General features: G+C 34.4%; 1 protein-coding gene across 2 annotated transcripts; it reads left to right on the forward strand.

The window, feature by feature from the left end:
• The first annotated feature begins 405 nt into the window (after positions 1-405).
• Positions 406-21,128, forward strand: LOC110037348 (peptidyl-prolyl cis-trans isomerase CYP21-4-like). Of its 2 annotated transcripts, none has more exons than XM_020741975.1 (7): positions 406-559; positions 729-768; positions 946-996; positions 5,775-5,860; positions 5,981-6,118; positions 6,269-6,419; positions 20,589-21,128. In XM_020741975.1, exons 1-7 carry the CDS (start codon positions 408-410, stop codon positions 20,673-20,675), a joined length of 705 nt encoding a protein of 234 aa, XP_020597634.1. In that variant the 5' UTR covers positions 406-407; the 3' UTR covers positions 20,676-21,128. The 2 variants fall into 2 exon arrangements, with proteins under 2 accessions (XP_020597634.1, XP_020597635.1); XM_020741976.1 differs by having other exon boundaries at positions 406-550.

Below are 21,128 nucleotides of genomic sequence, written 5' to 3' on the forward strand. Positions count from 1 at the left end.
TTTTCTCACAGAGATTTCTGCTGATTTGATTTTCATTTTCAGTGATATAAAAATCAAAATTATTGATACTCTATCAAGACTTATATTGTCAGAATTTTAATTATCATGTTTTCCTTTATACCTTCACGATATTATAGCTTAATCATGAGTATGAATTATCTTATCGATCATTCTCTTGATCTGATCCTCATATCAGCATAACATATATATTTGCTTTCATTTTTATCCTAAACCAGCTATATCTGCTTCTCGAGAATCTGCATTAGCTACTCATCTTTAAAGCATCTTTGAAATGATTTTGTTGATGTTACTCTTATACCTCAAAAATGTTACAAGACTTGCTGTACTTACCTTTTGCCAATTGCTTAGAAATAAAAATTGTTGTTTTCTTCTCCCCAGACAAACTTATGGCAAGAATCAAGCCTCAAGCATTGCTTATTCAGAGCAAGAAGAAAAAGGGCCCAGCTCGAGTCAGTCTTACAACTATCATTACATGCAATCTTTTAGTCATCTTGGTTGTATTATCCTTGTATGCAACCTACAATCACTGGTATAAAAGGTTAACTTTTCATTTCTTTCATTTTAAATTCCCTTTCAGTCATATGCAATCAGATCAGATGCTTGGCTCAGGACTAATTATTGCATTCACTTGTATTCTTGTCAAGCTCTTGTGTTAGGACTTTAAACTGATATTTAATCTCCTTTTTTGGAAACTGAACTCCATGCAGGTCAAATAACCAACTTGGAACGGTATTAAAAACTTCTGAGGTACATTTTTGATTTGTTTCATATTCGTTGGCTTCTTCTGTTAGTGGTGAGCAGATGCACCGTCTTGTGGCATCTGCTTAATGTTTCATTTACTTGAATATTACTTTTCTGTTTCTATCAGTTTTATTTGCTTTTAAGCGTGACAGTCACTAATTATTAGTTTTTTTTTTCCTAAAGCACACCAACGGTAATGGGGAGCCCAAGAAATTTGATCTACCTGGCTATGCTGTAAGTTCTCTGTTCCTGACGGAGATCTTGAGCTTCATTCTTATCTGTCAATTTTGTATCCTGCCAAGACTACATTTTCTTACGTATTTTTGTGTATGAACTTCCTTTCTTATGAATATCATTAGCCAAATAGGTTGGAATTTCTTGATTATGTTTGGCAACATGTGCAAGATTAAGTCAGGATTGGTATTATTTTGTTTTTGCATAGCTTTCCCAAAACTTGTCCATCTACAATATTGATTTGAGTGGGAATTGTATGAAAGATTGTCTTACCTGCAATTGCACGTCACCCCCTTCATGGCTTTACTATCACGGGTAGGTTTGTCAAAAAAGCTCGTTCGCGAACAACTCGTGTTCGGCTCGTTCGTTCTCTTTCGTTAAGAAAACGAGCCGAACACGAACAAGTTTATAAAGCTCAAATCATAAACGAGGCGAACACGAACAACTCTTTTTTCGTTCTTGTTCGGTTCGTTTTAGCTCGAAATAAAAAAATTATGTAATTGTTTATATAATAATATACTACATATATTATTTATATAATAATATATTATATATGTTTATATCGAAATTTAGATCATAACACCTCGTGTGGCAATGTGGTTAGTGCTTTCTTGCATACATTTGGTTTAGGTTCGAATCTAATACTTTACATCTATTTTTTTCAATTTAATTTTAATGAGCTAATTTCGAGCCGAACACGAACACAAATATTTAAGTTGAGCCGAACACGAACACATTGTTCACGAACCTATTTCGAGCACGAGCAGTTTTGAACGAGCCGAACATGAGTCAAGCCTGAGCTCGCTCAAGCTCGGCTCGTTTACAACCCTAATCATACGGAACTCACATGGAGTTGCATGTTCTCTGTTAAGTTGCAATGACTTCAAAACTTGTAACACAACACATAATATTATATAAAACATGCCTACAGCATGGCTACATGATACCGTTCTAGGGTTTCTAGAAGATGGTTGGGAAGCAGGTTTGATGGGGAGGAGGTGGAGGAAAATTAGGGGAATGAAAATATGTGCGATCGGCAATTTTTGGAGGGGGATAAATGACGTCGGCAGTTGACCCATCTGAAAACAACAAAAAAAAATCACGAGACCGCGTGGTATGGATGTCTAGAAGGTTCATCAACTGTTTCCGAGGAAGATACAAACACAACACTTGCAAAACAAAAAAAAAAAAAGAATGCAACACTCCTTAGATCATAAATAAGAGAATATAATCTCTCAAAACATGAAACTAAACCTAGCTCCTCCAACAACAAAAGACAACATATAAATAGTTCTTTCATAGAAACACCCTTACTAGAAATAGAGAAATAAGATTAAATCAAAAAGGAAGAAAAGATATGCGAAAATTTGGAAGTCGGCGCTCCCCTCCCCTAGTTCAAATCCATGCTTGTGGAATCCACGATTTTGTCATTTGTGGAACTACTGCACTCGAAATCACTATGTCACAACTGTATCAGGAATTCCTTGCATCATCCTTCTTGACTAGGAGAGGCTTCTTCTTCTTCTTCTTCTCTGTATGCTTTTGGAATCGATTTATCACCTTCGGAATAAATTCATTGTATCGCTATGGTTGAAACAACTTCACTACAAAATCTATGCTCACGCTCATCTCAGTTAACTCCAAATCGCATATATTTTTCATAGGCTGTTCTGGTAGAATAAATATACCTCATTTTTTGACACAAATAGAGCTGAAACTACACATGGATTGATATTCTCATGAACCGAGCCTTGAGCTATTAATTTTATACCCTACTTCTTCCACTTATATTCGACTGAGTGTATCTAATTGAGAAGTATATTTAGAGGAATCGACCCTGAAATGAATTTAATGGCATGCTGGACCACCATCAGTGACAGTCATCCAAGAGGTAAATGGTCAGTCATGATATTTGACAACTCCTTTAATAAGGGCTATCCCTTTTCAAGTATCAACTCCTTAGACTCACTATCTTCTAAGATAATCAATTTAATTCTATTTTGATCTCTTGCTTTGGGTTAGCTTGAGTCACTAGCATGTCTTCCTTTTTGGCTGAAGATTGAGACTCTTTCTTGACGTCTTCATTCTCTCATGTGTCACTGCCTATTTCTTCAACTGTTCTCTGCTTAGTGAAAAATTTTGCTTGGCGTCTTCATTCTCTCATGTGTCACTGCACATTTCTTCAACTGTTCTCTGCTTAGTGAAAAATATTGCCCTTCTGTTTAAGCATTCAAATTTTGTGTAGCAAACCATTACACTTAATGAGGGTGGATTTCGGAGTGCTAGTGGGCTCCAAATTTTCTCTACTCTAGAATGTTTTTTTTTTCGGTGGGATAAGCTTGGATGCTCTACTGAGTGTACTCTGCCTAATCCAATGGCTAAGCTCTCCACCTTCAAGGTTAGGTTTTAGGCATCTTGTAATGTCTAATAAGGCTGCAACTATACCACAATGCCAATGGGAACTCAATTCCCTCGGATATCGAGCTATTGTGTGCTCATTGGGCTCCACTAACCCACACTTCTATATAAGATGCTCTAACTCAGTTGTTTACTCCTCTAATGAGAGATCTTGATATTGCAAGTGATGAAGTATGAAGGCATGCCCTATTTATAATAAACTAGCAAGTACTTGCGCTGCATCTATCGTTTTATCTTGGACTATGTAGTGATTTTACTTTTTTCTTTTCTCCCATCATAATGATGCACTATTTTTTTAACTTAATGACAGTTAGCTTTGCCATTTTGTCCAGTAGGATGTCGTATTCAAAGATACGTTCCTCTGTTTGGAGCAACTTTTATGAAATTATCCGGATCGAAAAAAATATCAAAATTTGGTAAATCCACTTTTGCTCTATGATATTGGCTCTCTGATTTTCCATGCCAAATTACTGGGGTATTTGTTCTTCATCATTGGAAACTTCCCGATAAGGGATTCATTTTCTTTTCTCGGCCTGACAAGTCACTTTTGTGGTTATGGGTGACATCACCGGATTGTTTCCTCTTAAAAGAAGCAAGTTTTTGTTGCAGTCGAAAGATTTTTCGCTGCATATCCTCCATAGTATGTTCCTGGACACATCTTTGCAGATTTCTCTTAGGTGGCATTATTTCTTTTTCTCTTGATCATGATTTCAATGGGAGTAGGGTTATTGATAAAAGGTCGGTCGAAGTTTAAGGTTTTTGTGATAGGTGTCGGGGTAGAATTTTGGTAAATGTAGTAATGTTGGATTTTGAAAATTTAGGATTTGGGCTAGCAATTGCGCTATGATTTAGGTACGGTGAGAATTTTTTATTTTTTATGAAATTTTGGATTTGGGGCAAGAGAGACAAATCCCTAAAAATTTTGTGTTTGATGGGCTTTGATACCAGATACTGTTCTAGAGTTTCTAGAAATTGTTTGGGAAGTGGGTTTGATAGGGGCGGTGGAAGAATGGTAGGGGAATGAAAATATGGGCGATCAACGATATTTGGAGGGTGATATATGATTCGGTGGCTGTCCTAGGTGAAAATAGAAAAAAAGAACCACTAAATGGTGTGGTACGAATGTCGAGGAGATTCACCACTTACGCCTGAGCAATATATATGTACACCGCTTGCAAAAGAAAATGATAAAACATTTCTTAGATCATAAATCAGAGAATACAATATCTCCACACACAAAAAATATATCTAATCCCTCAAATAGTAAAATATAACATATAAAGTTTCCGCGTAGAAAAAAAACCTAATTAGACATATTGATTTTGGAAACAAACCAAAAGGAAGAAAATATATGCAAAAATTTGGTAGACGTCGCTCCTCTGCTCCTGTACGAACTCACGATTGCGGGAGCCGTGATTCCACAATTTGCGAAATTACCGCACTCGGGATTGCGGTATTCGGACAATCTCACATCACTCCATGACAATCTCACATCACTCCATTTCGTAAAACCTTCCATACATCAAATCTAATTTGGTTAGGAATTTTATGAACTCCTATCTCTTACATGAATCTTTTCATGGCTTAACGGTCATCAGAAACACATTTTTGGAGTTAGAAGACCTCTGTTGATTTGTAGTGGCTTTATTTGGCTTAGGCATCTCATAATAGAGTTGCAGTGGCTTTAATTGACAGCAAAGCTCGTCTGGATCGTCCATGGAGAGGCCTCTCACAATTTAGAGGCCATTTGGAATCCTTTTAACTATTTATTTTGATTTTGTCTTCTATTTGTTTTGCTTATGTTTTGATATGAAATAAAAATATGTTTGACTTCTTTTTTTTTCAAGTTTGAGAGAATGAGGTCAGGCGAGCAGGCGTACATGAGCAAAGTTTCTGCGCAACCAGGGGAGAGGGCTCGAAGTAGGCTGGTTTGCGAGATTGGTATTGAGTTTTGGCAGATGCAGGTTTAATTGGGCATGTTTTGGGCTTTACAAGCGGTGGGCATGGGGCTAGCCAGTGTGGTGTAATGTGAGATTGGGTGTTTGGGAGTTTCTCACTATTTATCTGTTTATTCAGTATTTATGTTCTTTCGGATTGTTTGGGCAGTCTTTATTTTATTATTGATCAAGCTACAGCCAACCAGAACCATGTCATGGGCCCCATGCTGCATTTGTCTGATATTTTTTGTTTTATTTAGATAACAAATTGTGAAAGTTTCTTTTGAGTCCTATGTAAGATTATTTGGCTTCTGGATATTCTTAAGTGTAATTATTTTTTTTACTCTTTTGAGCTAGGCATATAAATAGCAATGAATTTCTCATAATTTCTTCTTTAAGAAGTATTTACTACTTTTTCTGTAGGTCATTGAAACATCCAAAGGTTCACTCACTGTGGAGCTTCATAAGGATTCCTCCCCAGAGGTTGTGGACAAGTTCCTTGATTTATGGTATGCAAAAATTGTCATTTAATCTCCATTTTTTGCTACTTAGAGTGCTACTTTCCTTCATTCCTGTGCAAGTCCATTATATTAATATCATGAAAATTACTGACAAAACTGTTTATACAGTCAAAAAGGATACTTCAAAGGAATGCGTTTTCATCGTGTAATAAAGCACTTTGTTATTCAAGGTGGGGACCCTCACAACCTTGGTGCTGCTGAAGAATGGGCTCTCCATAGAAAATCCAATAGTCAGCTTGAGACAAGGTTTGATACATTGCAAACATGCTTAGAATATTTTTACGCCGTCTTTTATTTACGAGGAAGATGATTGCATTAAGCTAATTTACTTCCAACTTTGCACAAACTTCCTCATTCTATTTCTGTCAATTTTGATGTTGTCTGTGGTTTGAACAGCCCTAAGCACGAGGCTTTCATGCTTGGAACTTCAAAAACAAAAGCAAATGATAAAGGATTTGAGATCTTTATTACGACTGCACCAATTCCTGACCTAAATGATAAGCTTAATGTGTTTGGGCGGGTCATCAAAGGCGAGGATGTTGTACAGGTAACAATCTAATTTATTTTCTCATTTTCCTTATATATTTCATGACTTAATTTTAAATCAAATTTGACAATATACTCCCTTAAACATATTACATATCCAAATGCCATTAATTTTCATTATCATATACAGTTTGATATTGACACCCTTGACGCTTAACATGTATGAGCTTTGAAAGCTTCTGCTTAGACTGCTTGCCTGACTGAATATGACAGCACGCAAGATTAGTGATATTTGATTTATAAAAATATATTATTTTTGAAGAATGAACTCGCAGATGTTGGTAAAAACATAAAAATATTCTCTATTGATTATTCCAATTGATTGGAGAATGATGTATGGAAGTTTTTTGAGGTCATGATTAATTTTTATTCTAAATTTATGTAATGAATTCCCCTTTAAACTTCTTAGGAAATAAAAAATTGTAAGCATTGAGTGATTTCTACCTTCATCTAAATTTGTTTTTTAAAAGGGAAATTTACATACATACCACACAATTCTTATGCATTTACATATCTAGCACCCAGAGATTAATATTTACACTTGTAACACCTTGGTATCATAAACCTATGTCGGAAAAGATGGATTTCATTTTTAAAATGGCAGCGATGATAGCATTTTTTATGTGATGTTAAAGATTTGAGTGACATGTATGTAAATATGAATGTTTAGGTGTTAGATATGTGCATACATAAAAATTGTGTGGTGTGTATGTAAATGCCCCTTTTATTAATATACAGCTTTCTTAGGGTCTGTTTGGGGCAACAACAACTTATTAAAATGCTTCTGCACAGCAACTATGCTAGGAAACTGCTGCGCAGAAGCTGCTGCGGGAAAACTGGGTGTCTGTTTGTTTTATGTAGTTTTACAATAGCTGTTTATGAATAAATGACCCTTTCTGCCTCTGTTGTATAGTTATGTTTATAATAAAATCAGTCCTAATTTCACATTTCATATATAAAAACAGATATACAGTTTGAATATTATAAAATAAAAACTGACACCTCACTAAACAATGACACAACAATCAAAACTATAAATAAAATTATTAAAATAATAATTAATATTATCATAATATTGTTTTTAAAATACAGCTGGTCAATGTCATAAGATAATTCTTCCATCAACGAAACTCTCCACGTCTGATTACTATCAGCGGTGGAATCATCGACCCAATCCGCCAATCTCTGATATATTTCTTGGATACCTGTAAAATTATCTCTCATAACTATGAATCTGTCGCGAAGTAAGCAGAGAATATTGTAATCCACAGTAATATTAGAATGCTCTGGAGGCAACAGAAGTCCTCGAGCTGATATTTTCTGAAGGTTTAAAACCACAAAACACAAACCTTTAGATACAACATTAGTAATGAAGAATAATAGAAATACTTAATTAAATTTCTATAAATTTGTGAGGTCTCAAAGCACAAAATATAAAACGACGAATAATCTGTCACTACAAGAAGATAGTAATCTTTAAAAGAAGTGTTTTTGGTTTTTTTAAACCACGTAATAATGAGCTCGTACATGAGACTTATGCATATCACCATAAAAATCATCTAGAAGAACCCTAACAGTCATATGATTGAAAAACGAGGGATACTTGGTTGCCTTCATAGTGATTTCATGTGTCAAATACCCAGAACAACATATAGGTCATCCATAAGAAGCCATAAGGTCGAATATTTTATCATAAATCTCCAAACAAAAATAAAACATATAATAAATACTTACATTAGATATTATACCCACTGTTGTCTCGCAGGCCATCCATGTGGGAAAAAATACATGCAAAAGAACTGGAAATAAAAGTTCCACCAAATTGAGATTCAACATGTATATCATTGAATAAACCGACATTACAATGAACGTAAAGCATTTTAGCAACACATATGTACATCATTGCACACAAGGTAATAAAAAAAGAAACATACAACATCCTTTCACCAGCTAGCTATGACATATGTAATTCGCTTTCTCAACTCTATTATTTCCCTTGCACATTCCCCATCTTGGGTACAAGACTCTGACAAATTACTTTCAGCTTGTGATATAGTTTGTCTTAGGCGATATTCATAAGCTTCAACAATGACGTGAATGGTCTTCATCTATCCCATGGAAGTCAATGTCACTACGTGAAGGATGTGGCCGATTGTATTTGTAGAGAACCATTGCAGCGATCACAATCTGCACTTTTTTTGCTAAACGAATATGTTTGCATCATGCAGAAAGACTCATTTTTTCTTCCTAACTTCAAATGTTCTTTCACTAACACTGTGTAAGGATGAGTGCCTCTTATTAAACATTTTTTTCCTACCCTGGACAACGTTACTAGCTCTTTCAAACTCCAGAATGTGATATTTGGTATTAGGACATTATTTTAGAAATTCTCTTTATAAATAATACCCAACATACCAAGTAATATTTATCTCATATAATTATAATCATTAGTATTGTAGTAAAATATCATTTTATTTATTTATATTCAAGCAAACCTGATGGTTGCTTCAGAAAATTGTATTTCTTAGTTCTCCAACAAATTTGAATATGAGACTGTCATGTACACTACTTTCTCATCCGACCATAATAAAAGGGAAACACGTGTTAAAGTTATATGCAATCATGATATTTTGTGTTGGTGAACTGCATCGTCTGATGAATGTGATTTTTTTACTTTTCGATACACGTGCATTCAGATGTGTTTCATTAATTGCTCCAATACAATTCTAAAGCATTTAATAAAGGTATTTGAATTGCTGTGTTCAAGTAAATTCAGGAAAATTTGACGCATGCATTTATCTTACAATATGACATGTAATGTTGGTTATTTGAAATTTGTATGGTGGTTCCTTTGGAATGTGGGGTCTTTGGGTTTGATAATTTCGATGATAAGCTGATTAGAGCATTCAACACAATTGAAAAATATCCACTGATTATTTCAGATGAGTGTTAGAATTACTCCATGACTCCTCTCATAGATTCATCTTGTGATAAAATTTAGAGGGTTATGACTGCACTTCTCTTGAAGTCATTCTGGAGGAGCTATGAAGTCCATGATTTCTGTGAAGTTCTTCTAACAGATCGATGCATACGGGCTGTCATACAGAACATTTTGTTAAATCTTGTCGGGTGGTGGATTATTCATATGTTGATGTTATGTACAAAAAAAAAATGGCAAAGGACTCGACGTTTCATAAATTCTCACATTCAATATTTCGGCCCACCATTCTTCCTAACCATCGATGGTTCTCTTTATTGGATTCCAACCCAAGCCTGTGGATCCTCACTTCAATTATTTCCATATTTTTCAGTTTTTCTTTGACTGATCTTACTTCTTTTTCAATTGCATCATATCATATTCCTTTCTTGTGTTTTCTTTGAACTTTTTTTATTATATTTTATTAGTCCTCGTTAAAATAGGTGGTTGGCCTTTTTCTTAATTTCACCTCTTTAAGATAGAGATCATAAAATATTAGTTTCACATCTTTATCCCATATGATAGATGAACCAATTTCTTTTGTTTTAACCATGACAATAGTAGTAAGAAAAGAATTAAGCAACATAAACGTGTAGTAGAGAAAAGACAAAGTGCCATTTAAAAGTACCACAACTCGAATATGTAACTGAAAATGAACACCTGAAATGTATTAACATGTCACCCATAAAACATGTCACCAAAAAACCACTAATAGCACCACAACCGTGTCACCAAAAAATCACCATAAACACCACTATCATGTCACCAAAAAATCACCACTAACATCCACACACATCACCAACAAACCACCACTACCATGTCATCAAAAAACCACCATCAACATCTAAACACACCACCAATATCCACCAACACGACCGACACCACCAACAAAACACCAACACCACCACCAGCATGCCACCAAAAAACCACCACCCACATCCACATTTACTACCAATATCACCACCACCATGACACCTGAAAATCACTACCAACATCTGCATGCACCACCAACAAACCACCAATAACACAACAACCATGCCAACAAAAAATTACCATAAACATCACCATCACAAATATCACCACCTAACACCATCACCATCATGTCACCCAAAAACTACCACCAACATCCACACACGCCAACACCAAACATTTACTCTAACACTAACATGTCACCAAAAAACTTCAACCAAATCCACACACACCACCAAGAAACCATCACAAAAAAACCCCCACCATGGCACTAAAAAACCACTACTAACATCCACACACACCACCTACAAGCCACAAAAAACACCACTAACATCCACACACACCACCAAGCTACTAACACCACCACCACATTGACATAAAAAAAAAAAAAACCACTAGCATCCACACACACAACCACCACCATGGCACCAAAAAACCATCACCAACACCATCTCCACAAACGTCACCACCACCACCACTATGTAACCAAGAAATCACCACCACCATTTACACACATTTCCAACGCCACGACCATGGCACCAAAAAACCACCACTAATATACCGTCGCCAAGGGAAAACCACCAACGCAAACCAAACTGACATCCACACACACCACCACAACACAGTGAAAATGAACACCTGAAATGTATTAACATGTCACCCATAAAACATGTCACCAAAAAACCACTATTAGCACCACAACCGTGTCACCAAAAATTCACCATCACCCCCACCACTATGTCACCAAAAAATCACCACTAACATCCACACACATTTCCAACACCATGACCATGACACCAAAAAACCACCACTAACATACCATCGCCAAGGGAAAACCACCAACGCAAACCAAACTGACAAGTATAATAGCAAAACCACATTGCAAGTATATCAGAATTGAACCAAAAACAAAATAGAGCAAAGAGCCCCAACTGACCGAACCACGCTGAGCAATAACAAATAAAATTTCTTTCCAAAGTCCAACAAATCACAAAATCCAAACCATAGACCCCATTGATCAAAAAATGCAAGGAAAGGGGAAATGCCAGAAATCACAAAGGGCCTCAATTCGAACCCTTCAAACATAGAGCAAAGAGTATTAGTCACACATGTAATGGAAAAATGACGAAAATCACAAAGAGGCTTGCATCAAACCCTTTTAACATAGACCATAAAGCAAAGGCCACACGAACAATGTAAAAAATTCCAGAAATTGCAAATAGAGCAAAGCCAAAAATCACAAAGAGCAAGCCACATAGGGCAAACCTCAAACCATATTACCTATAAAATAATAGCAATTGTTTATTTTAGAGAATACCATAGGAACATATGAGAGAGTGCAACCGGAACTTGGACCAGAGAAAAGGGAGAAAGGAAGGAGATGAGAGATAATAACACTAGAACTGACGACCAGAGATAAGGGGGAGTGGAGATGGCAGATAGGGCACTGGAGATACGTGAGAGAAGCACGACAACAAAAGGGCACGTGAGGCACAAGCAAAAACAAGGGGCCGCAAGGTAATTTGTCGCGGACAAAAAGTGGGCTGGGACCTGCATTTAGATGTGCTTATCCTAAAAAGCTGTCACACCGTTCTTTCCAAACGCTCATTTCTGCGTTCTCCAGCCTCGCCACAACTAAAAAAGCTGCCCCAATGCACCTTTAATAAGCGTGCTATAGAACTGAGATACCCAAGATGTTACAAAGCTTAGGACCATCATTTGTAAACTTTCTTGATGTATTGAACATATACCATCTATTTTGAGATTGTTATAGCAATTCCACACTCATTTTGCAATGCTAGTTTCCTAGGTTGTACAAATTCAACTCTTCCCCTAAAATTTTAGATAGTGAAGTGCTAGCTTTCTGTTCTTTTCACTTAATAGTTTAATTTACCTCCTTTTTTTAGTCCTAAATACTTTTCTCGGTCTCCTTACCATCTTCTTTTCTGACTGTTGGTCTCCCTCTTTTTTATCTCTAAGACCCTCCACCAATTCTCACAATTCACTTCTCTATTTCTTTATTGCCTCTTTACTTATTCCCTTACATGGGCAAGAAAGGCAAGGGCTCTTTGGGAAAGTGGTTACTCCTATCGATGGTGGTCATCACGATTCATCGTTTACCTTGCAAAGGGTGGGTTGACGACCTGCTTTAGTCAAAAGAATGTGTTTTCTTAATCCTTATTGGAGAACCGCTAAATGCTATTCTTGAAAGAATTGTGACCTTAGATTTAAAGCATGAGTCACTCCATTCCATATTTGAAAATGGGTCGGATCCATCTGATTTTTTATGACGAAAACACATTTAATATGCTCTAACTTTAATAATTAATAATTAATATTTAATAATTAATAAATATGTTATCAAGCTAATTATAATTATATAAATTTGATGTTTATATGTAATGAAAATTAAATTGAAGATTGGTATTTCATTAGTTTACTAAAATTCAAGTTAAATAACTAATTTATGATTAAAGAAATAATATTAAAATACTACTTAATAAATAATAGTTTAAAAAACACTTATTATTGACTAATTAGTTCAGTAAATAATATTAATCAATTCAATTAGAAATAAATAATTTTTTTTATTTTAATTATATTAATAATATTTAATATTATATTCATATTTCAACTAACATACTTAGATCTTGCGATAATTTGTCAAATAACTTCACAGTATTTATCCGGATTTAACATTTTTTATACCAAACAGTTTTCAAGATTTACTAAATATGGATTTACAAAATTTACGAAATACTTTAGTTAAATCATATTTCTAGCTAAACAGCCCCTTAAGCTTTGATATTAATTTTTACTTTTGTTTTGCTTTGATATTAAATTTTGATGCAAGACATCTCAGGGTCTAGGTTTACTAGTGTGGGTATAGGATGAGATACAGAAAATTGTGCTTAGCAGTCAGTCAACTTTAATTAAGGCAAATGGGTTGTCCCCTTCAATGAAACATAAAAATCCGTGTGTTTTAAACATGAATTTAAAGATCTTTTAAATAGAAATGATTGCAAGAATTTGAAATGTATAATAATCATATGTTCAGGATTTTCACTGCAATCAGAACATTTAGTTTGCTGCAGATTTGTCCATTATAGACATGTTTACAATAAAATAGACTATACAAATAAAAATTATCAATAGGAACAAGTAAGAACAAAACTTAGAATCACTTTCTGCTTGTCTTAAGGCTTTTTATTTGCGCTCTCGATTAGTATAAGCATTTATTTCCATCACTACCTTATCGGGACTGGTTGTTTAGCTTATTATCAGGATCTTCATCTTACAAAAAAGAACCAGTTTGCATCAATTCTCTGTATTTGTTGAAATCCATCCAAACAACTCGAGCTATATTCTTAGGCATAGTGTTTCTTTTTTGCTATATTCTTACTTTGCTTCATATCTTTGCACTAATTTTCTCATCTCATTTTATGAGTTACTTGGTTCAACAATACATCATCTTTCATTGTCTTTACAAAGCTGTAAGTGAAATTCATATTTCCTCCGGATCCATTGCCACCCTCAACATCATTCTTAAACCAACTTCATTATTAGTGCTACTTATTCCCACACCCCACTTCTTCACACAGTCTATCCAGCACATTCCAAACTTCCACCATACAAATTCCACAACCCCAACACATTCCAAACTTCCACCACACTAATCCCTAAACCGCTCTGAACTTTTTGATTAAGCAAACATTTATAAATATGCTTGCAAGCATATGGCCAGATGTTTTCTCTTTTATTATTGTAGCATTTTTTTCAAGCCAAGGGTGAGTTAAGGTTTGCTTAGCGTAAAAACCTCCCTCGCTTATTGAAGATTTCCTTACTTTAGCTAGATCTATTTAGTAAATCTCCCACCTCATGGTGGAGGCCTTCTAGGCAATACATTTTGTGGAACCTACTTGCTAATAAAAAGGGAGGATGAAACGTATGTGTGACAGTAGGGCCTCTAATACAACAACAACAATAAGCCTTTACCCACTAAGTGGGGTCGACTAAATGAATCTTTTTTCTCCATTGTGTCCTATTGAGTGCCATATTTTCATTTAATTCTAATAGATCAAAATTATTTTTTAAACAATATGCCCAATTCTTTTTAGATCTACCTCAGCCTTTCTAAACATAAGTTGAATTTGAAACATCTACTCTCTTGACTGGACTCTCTAATCTTGTCTGCAATTGAAACTACAACCCTTTCACGAATAGATTCCTTTTCGTATTGTCTTTAAGTGTCAAGCCCCACCTAAGCATTCTCATCTCATCAAAACTTTGTTTTATACATCACTTTGAAAAACCAACATTTTGCGCTATAAAGCATTGCAAATCTCACCATCATCTTATAAAATTTTCCTTTTAAGTCTAAGCGGTACCTTTCTATCACACAGTAGGCCTGACGCCTCCACTTCAACCAACCAACCAACTAAAATTCTACTAATAACATCCCCATCTATATGACCGTCATTTTGAACAATAACACCTTTTAATGATTTGATCACCCATATTTACAACTCTGTCACTATAGCTTCTACTACTAAAGTTATATTCTATGTATTCAGTTTTGGATCTACTCAAACGAAGGTTTTTAGGCTCCAACGTAGACCTCTATAATTCAATTATTTTTCTTGAGTCTTTCTTTGGTCAGCATCAACAAAAAACAAACACCAAGGTACATCCTCCTATATATGTCCAGTAAGAGCTTCCACAACTAAAGCAGAAAGATATGGGCTTAGCCGATCCTTGATGCAATCCAACTAAAATAGGTAAATACTTGGTCAATCCTCCTTCTGTTCAAAGACAAGTAACAACTCTAGTATACATATTTTTAATGACTTGAATATAAGTCATTTCAAGACCCTTTTTTTTCTAGAACTTCTCTTAGAATTTTATCATAAGATTTTTCTAAATCAATAAAAATCATTTGTAGATCCACCTTACTCTCTCTGTACTTCTCCGTCAGATCTCTCAATAAATGTATATTTTCCCTAGTAGACTTGCCTGACATAAATCCAAACTGATGAGAAATCTTTGTATCACATCTTAACCTATGTTCAATTACCCTCTCCCATAATTTTAAAGTATGACACATTAACTTAATTCTTCTATAATTTGCACACTCTTTTGCATCTCTTTTCTTATTAAAAATGGGGACCAAAATACTCTTCCTCCACTCCCCGAGCATCCTTTTAGTTTTTAAAATAATATTAAAGAGTTTCTTAAGTCAAGAAACTCCCAAATCTCTTAGATATTTCCACACTTCAATAGGGATATCATTAGGCCTTATTAATTTTCCACCCTTGGTTTTATTTTATGGCTTCCTCAACTTTCTTTTTACTAATGCGACGGTAAAAATAAAACATTTTATTATTATTAACGAATTTAATATCACTGAGGCCAACCAGATTTTCAGAAATTTCATTGAACAATTTATCAACATAACTCACCCAATTATGTTGAGTATCTCTAAGAAAAAAACCTTTTGATTTTCATCTTTAAAATACTTGAATTAAATTTTTATTTTTCTTTTCTCTTTATTTGACTAGTATATACATATATTTTTCACTCTCTTTAGTTTCTAATTTATTATAAATATCACTGTAATTAAAATTCATAACGTTATAAATTATTGTCTTAAACTCTCTATTGGCCACATTATATTTTTCTCAGTTCTCTGAGCTTTTATATTTAAACCAATTTTTATAACACTATGTCTTATATTTTATCTTTTTTACACATTAGTATTTCACCTCTAATTATTTTTATTTATAAAACTTTTACCTTTTCATTCTCCAAATATATCTTTTATCGCTTGTTAAATAGTGCTCGTTACTTTATCCTAGTAGAATTAGATTCTTCATAAACATTCCATATGTTGAAATCTTGAAGTTTACTCATAAAAATAATTTTATTTGTATCTTTTAGGTTCCCCCATCTAATTCTGTGATAATGTTTCATTGTATTCTTTATCTTACAACTCTTAATCTTAAAATTTAGAACTAATAATCTATATTAAGTACTTAAATTTTCATTTGGAATGACCTTATAGTCTTGATATTCTCGACGATCTCTTTTCCCCTTAAGTTAATAATCACTTTGTGTTTTATTAGATCCATTCTTATAAGTAATAATATGTTCATCTGTTTTTTTAAATAAAGTATCAACAATAACAAAATTATAAGCTAAAACAAAATCTAATATTATTATACTTTTTTCATTAATCACTCCAAAATCTTATCCACCATGCATATTCCTAAAATCTTCTACCACTCTAGCAATATGTTCATTTAAATATCCTCTAATAACAATTCTTACTTCAAGAGCTATCATTTGTATTTATTTTTCAAGTTCATTCTAAAATTTTTCTTTTGAATCTTTATCTAAACTTATTGGAGGAGCATTAATCAACGATAATCTTTAGGGTTATAATTTCATCTTCAATTCTATTAATTTTTACAACATTATCTTTCAATTTCGTATCTATAATTACATTTACACCATTTCTAGTGCGACTCCTACCTGAATAGCAAAGTTTAAAACCTAAGCTGTCAACCTCCTTAGCCTTTTCTCCAACCCATTTAGTTTTTTTAATGCATTAAATATTTATCTTTCTGAATCATAATATCTACTAATTGTATTATTTTACCTGTGAGAGTACCTATTTTCCAAGATCTTATCCTAATATTAGTTTCATGGACTAACTTATTTTCCAACATTCATCCATAATGTGAGAATCGTTGCTTATTTGATAGAAGGGCCTTTAATAGTTTAATATAAACGCAGGGATCCAAATTTACCTTTATTTTCTCTATTGCTCAAGGCAACTTTCATTTGTTTAGCAGCTTCTAAAAGATAGGGCACTCACTAACTTTCATTCCTATTTTGTATGGACACAAAACTTTGACAGACATTATCTGCTCCCTTATCACCATCAATATGAGCAGATTAGGGAATGTTTTTATATTGCTCTAAATTCAAGCTCCTTGTGTTGGATGGATTGGCCTTTTATTTCAAGATGGCGTGAACTGTTGTTTTGTGACAAGTTTTCAGAGAGAGAGAGAGAGAGAGAGAGAATATACTTATTTTACTGCCTTGACACCTTTGAGAACTTAATGGGTTTTTTCTCTTTAACTACCTCGGGATTTTTCTAAGTGTATTTCACCTCTCTCAGCATCCGGTGGATGAGATGGACCTTTTTTTCAGGCATCATCTTCTCTTTCTAAATCAACTGCTTTCCCCTAATTAAGGAAACAAGCAAGTTAACCAAATTTATCACCGTTTGCTTCTCCCTCAGCTAATTCCTTGGACATGGGCTTTTAAGTAACTTTTAAGCATATTATTATGTTGTGCTTCGTTGGCCATAACCAGCCTGGTCTCTGGCTTTGTGTGCACGGGCAAGGTGATGAAGAGAGAATGCCTTTGGATTAAGGTAATGAGGAGAAAACTCGCATGTAGATCCATTTTTCTGTTTCTTGATCCCTTGTAAATAATAGGTTTGACTTTATCATGGGCATAACTACTCTCTTTTTGCTGACGACTGGGTGGTTTTATTGAGATCTATGAGAATGCTTTGTTTATTTTTTTGGATAGTTTTAGTATTAGTAAATCTAGTGTTAGATTTGTAACAATGAGTGATCAATTCATTAAAAGATGTGAACGGTTTAGGTACCTCGGATCTATTGTTCAAAGTGATGGTGATATAGATGGGGATGTTATTAGTAGAATTCAAGTTAGATGATAGAAAAGTACCGTTTAGATTTAAAGGACCTCTTGAGTGATAGAAAAGTACCGTTTAGTTTTGAAGGAAAATTTTATAAGATGGTGGTCAGACTTGCATTGCTTTATGGCACATAATGTTGGCCTTTAAAAGAGAAGCATAAAACCAAATTAAGTGTTGCTGAGATGAGAATGCTTAGGTGGATGAATGGTTTAAGAGACAAAATGTGAAATGAACGTAACCGTGAAATGGTCGGTGTAGCTCCAGTTGCATATAAGATTAAAAAGAGTCATCTTAAATGATTTGGTCGCATTAAACATCGACCACCTGATGATCTAGTTAGGAGGGTAGATTTTAGATCCGACTTTTGTTAAAAAAGGTAGATGTAGGCCCAAACTGACTTGGGCATTATAATAATGATCTTAATTTATTAAAACTAAATGAAAATATGACACTCAATAGGACACAATGGAGAAGGATTCATGTAGCTGATCCCACTTAGTGGGATAAAGGCTTGTTGTTGTTCTTGTTGTTGGTCAATTTTACACATCATTATCATGAAGGACACAACCTTCTTCTTTGAAACCTTGGTTAAAGTTTACTAGTTCAAGCAGTGCACTGTTCTCTATGCTCTGGCATGCTTGTTTTGTTGAGATTGGGAGTGTGGACCTTTGAATAACAATTCCAAAAAATATGCATACATTTACTTCAGGTGCCCTTTGAATACTTATCTTTTCATCGTCAGCCAACATTTGTAGCTTTACACTTTTCGCACCTGCTCTTTTTCATGCAGCAGAACTCCAGTATAGCTTCCTCCACGATATTGATATGTATCTGATTTCGTTTACTTTTGCTGATGCCCATTGTTTCATTTGAAGAAAGAGGAACCAGACAGGTCTTATGGGTGAGACTGTGCTCAGCCTGGCTCCTTGCCAAGGGCTGGCAGTGGAATTCATTGGAAGTGCCTTCCATGGAGCACTTAAATGGATGGGGTATTTACATACGTACCACACAATTCTTATGTATTTTAATATCTCACACCTAAAGTTTCATATTTGCATACATATTACTCCAAGATTTAAGGGGATGGGGCATTTACATACATACCCACAATTTTTATATATTTAAATACATAGCAACTAAACTTTATTTTTTTACTTTCATAATACTCTAATGTTTAATGCCAAATAAAAAATACAACTAATACTAACTCATTTTAATGTGTAGGTTCTTGAAATCGAAGTGTTATAGATGTAAATATCAAACTCTAGGTGTTAGATATGTAAATTCAAAAGAATTATGTGGTATGTAGGTAATTTTCTCTAAATGGATTTGATGTCATCTTTTTCTGTGCCTCTTCTAGTGATAGTTATTTAGTATGAAATTCTCTAGCTTCGCAATTGCGGGTGGTTGTGTAAGCAAGCTTGGGCTGGCTTGTCGGGATGATATAGGTTTATGTGCAAGTTGTTCCGGCCAACTTGTGAGGGACTTCATTGTTTATCCTTCAGACTTTGTTGTGTGCCATTCTATCCTTCACTCTACCGCATTTTTCGGACCGGCATATTGCCGTAATAGCTTATCGTCTTCTTTTAATAAGTTTATTTGTTGATCCAGGCTAAGTTCCCCTGAAATTTTTATATTTGAACTGCTCTGCGGACTTTGATATTATAGCATGCGCAAATGCAACCTTTGGAAAGGACCAGACAGTATTATTGAGTTGTTTTTCAGTCTGACCACTAGATAACTACTGGTTTACAATTATTATAAGTTGCAATTTTGTCAAGGGGCGATTGGTGGCTTGATGGGTTTGATACTGAGTATAAGTTTTATTTCTTCTGATTTCAAGCATTGAGGGTATGGAGGAACTTGAAAATTCTATCTATTGCCAACATGTTTAGTTTTTCTATGTTTCTACCTTTAAATAGAATAACATGATTATTGATTTCGATCTACAACTTAATAACTAATGATCTAATCGGCAATTTTTATTAAATCATTTAGCTAACTTTATTTATAAATTAAACAGCTTATAATACCTCCCACTGAAGCACTACTTTCACGTCATGTTTTTGAAATCAAACTATTAAAATGGTTTTTGAGCCTCCTTAGCTTTTTGGTTGAAAGCTGTGCTTACAACCACAAAATAGAATTGTGTTCAAGACTTTTGCATATGTGGTGTGTGTGCGCTTACTATTAATTTCACTCAAATGTCCACAGATTAAAAAAAAAAAATGAAAATAAGTTTTAGATGATTTCTTATATGCTTAAAGAAATTTATTTGATTTGAGAATTACACTATGGAATTGATGAATCCCCCATCTCACTATGTTAACCATTCGTCAAATTTCTATTTTGTATGATTTACGCATGATCAAATCATCCTAACATTTCATTATTTTTATATCATCCTAATTTGTACCTCAAAATTTAAGGTCCATTGCAACAATACTTTTCTTTTGTTCGCACTTGTCCTGAAAGTCTTCAATCTATTCCAGGAAATTGAGGAAGTCGATACGGATGAACAGTATCACCCAAAGTCTCTGATAGAAATCGTTAACATAACACTGAAGCAAGAACCCTGAATATTAACTGCATAAAGAGTTACCATCCACCTCTTCAGGGCTTTGTCCTGTTCCTTATAGGCCTATTGCAGCAGCAGCTGCTGAACTTGGTCTGTTACATTTGTTTCAGAAGTGTGAGATCTCTTGATTTGACCACACATTCTAAATTTCTCTCATCTGTAACCTTTGTGCTGCTACCATGTATAGGGGTACGTATCACTTGATTGAACGCTTTGTGGTTGACATCAATTTGCCTGGAATTATGATTTTTTCTAGTTTTCTTGCCTCTGTATAAATTGTTTTGTAAGAAGTGTAAGCTTAGAACAGACGAGATTTTGCTTTTGTTTAGCGTTGTGAAGCTAGAGTTGCAATTCATAGTGAAGTTAGACATACGGTTGTCACTACATTTTGTTTTAGAAATTTGGATGCAATTTTTGAACACCAGCGACACTAATGTAGGGCTTGTTTGGGATT

This window comes from Phalaenopsis equestris, unplaced genomic scaffold (assembly GCF_001263595.1).
Source record: "Phalaenopsis equestris unplaced genomic scaffold, ASM126359v1 Scaffold218903, whole genome shotgun sequence".
Lineage (NCBI taxonomy): Eukaryota > Viridiplantae > Streptophyta > Magnoliopsida > Asparagales > Orchidaceae > Phalaenopsis > Phalaenopsis equestris.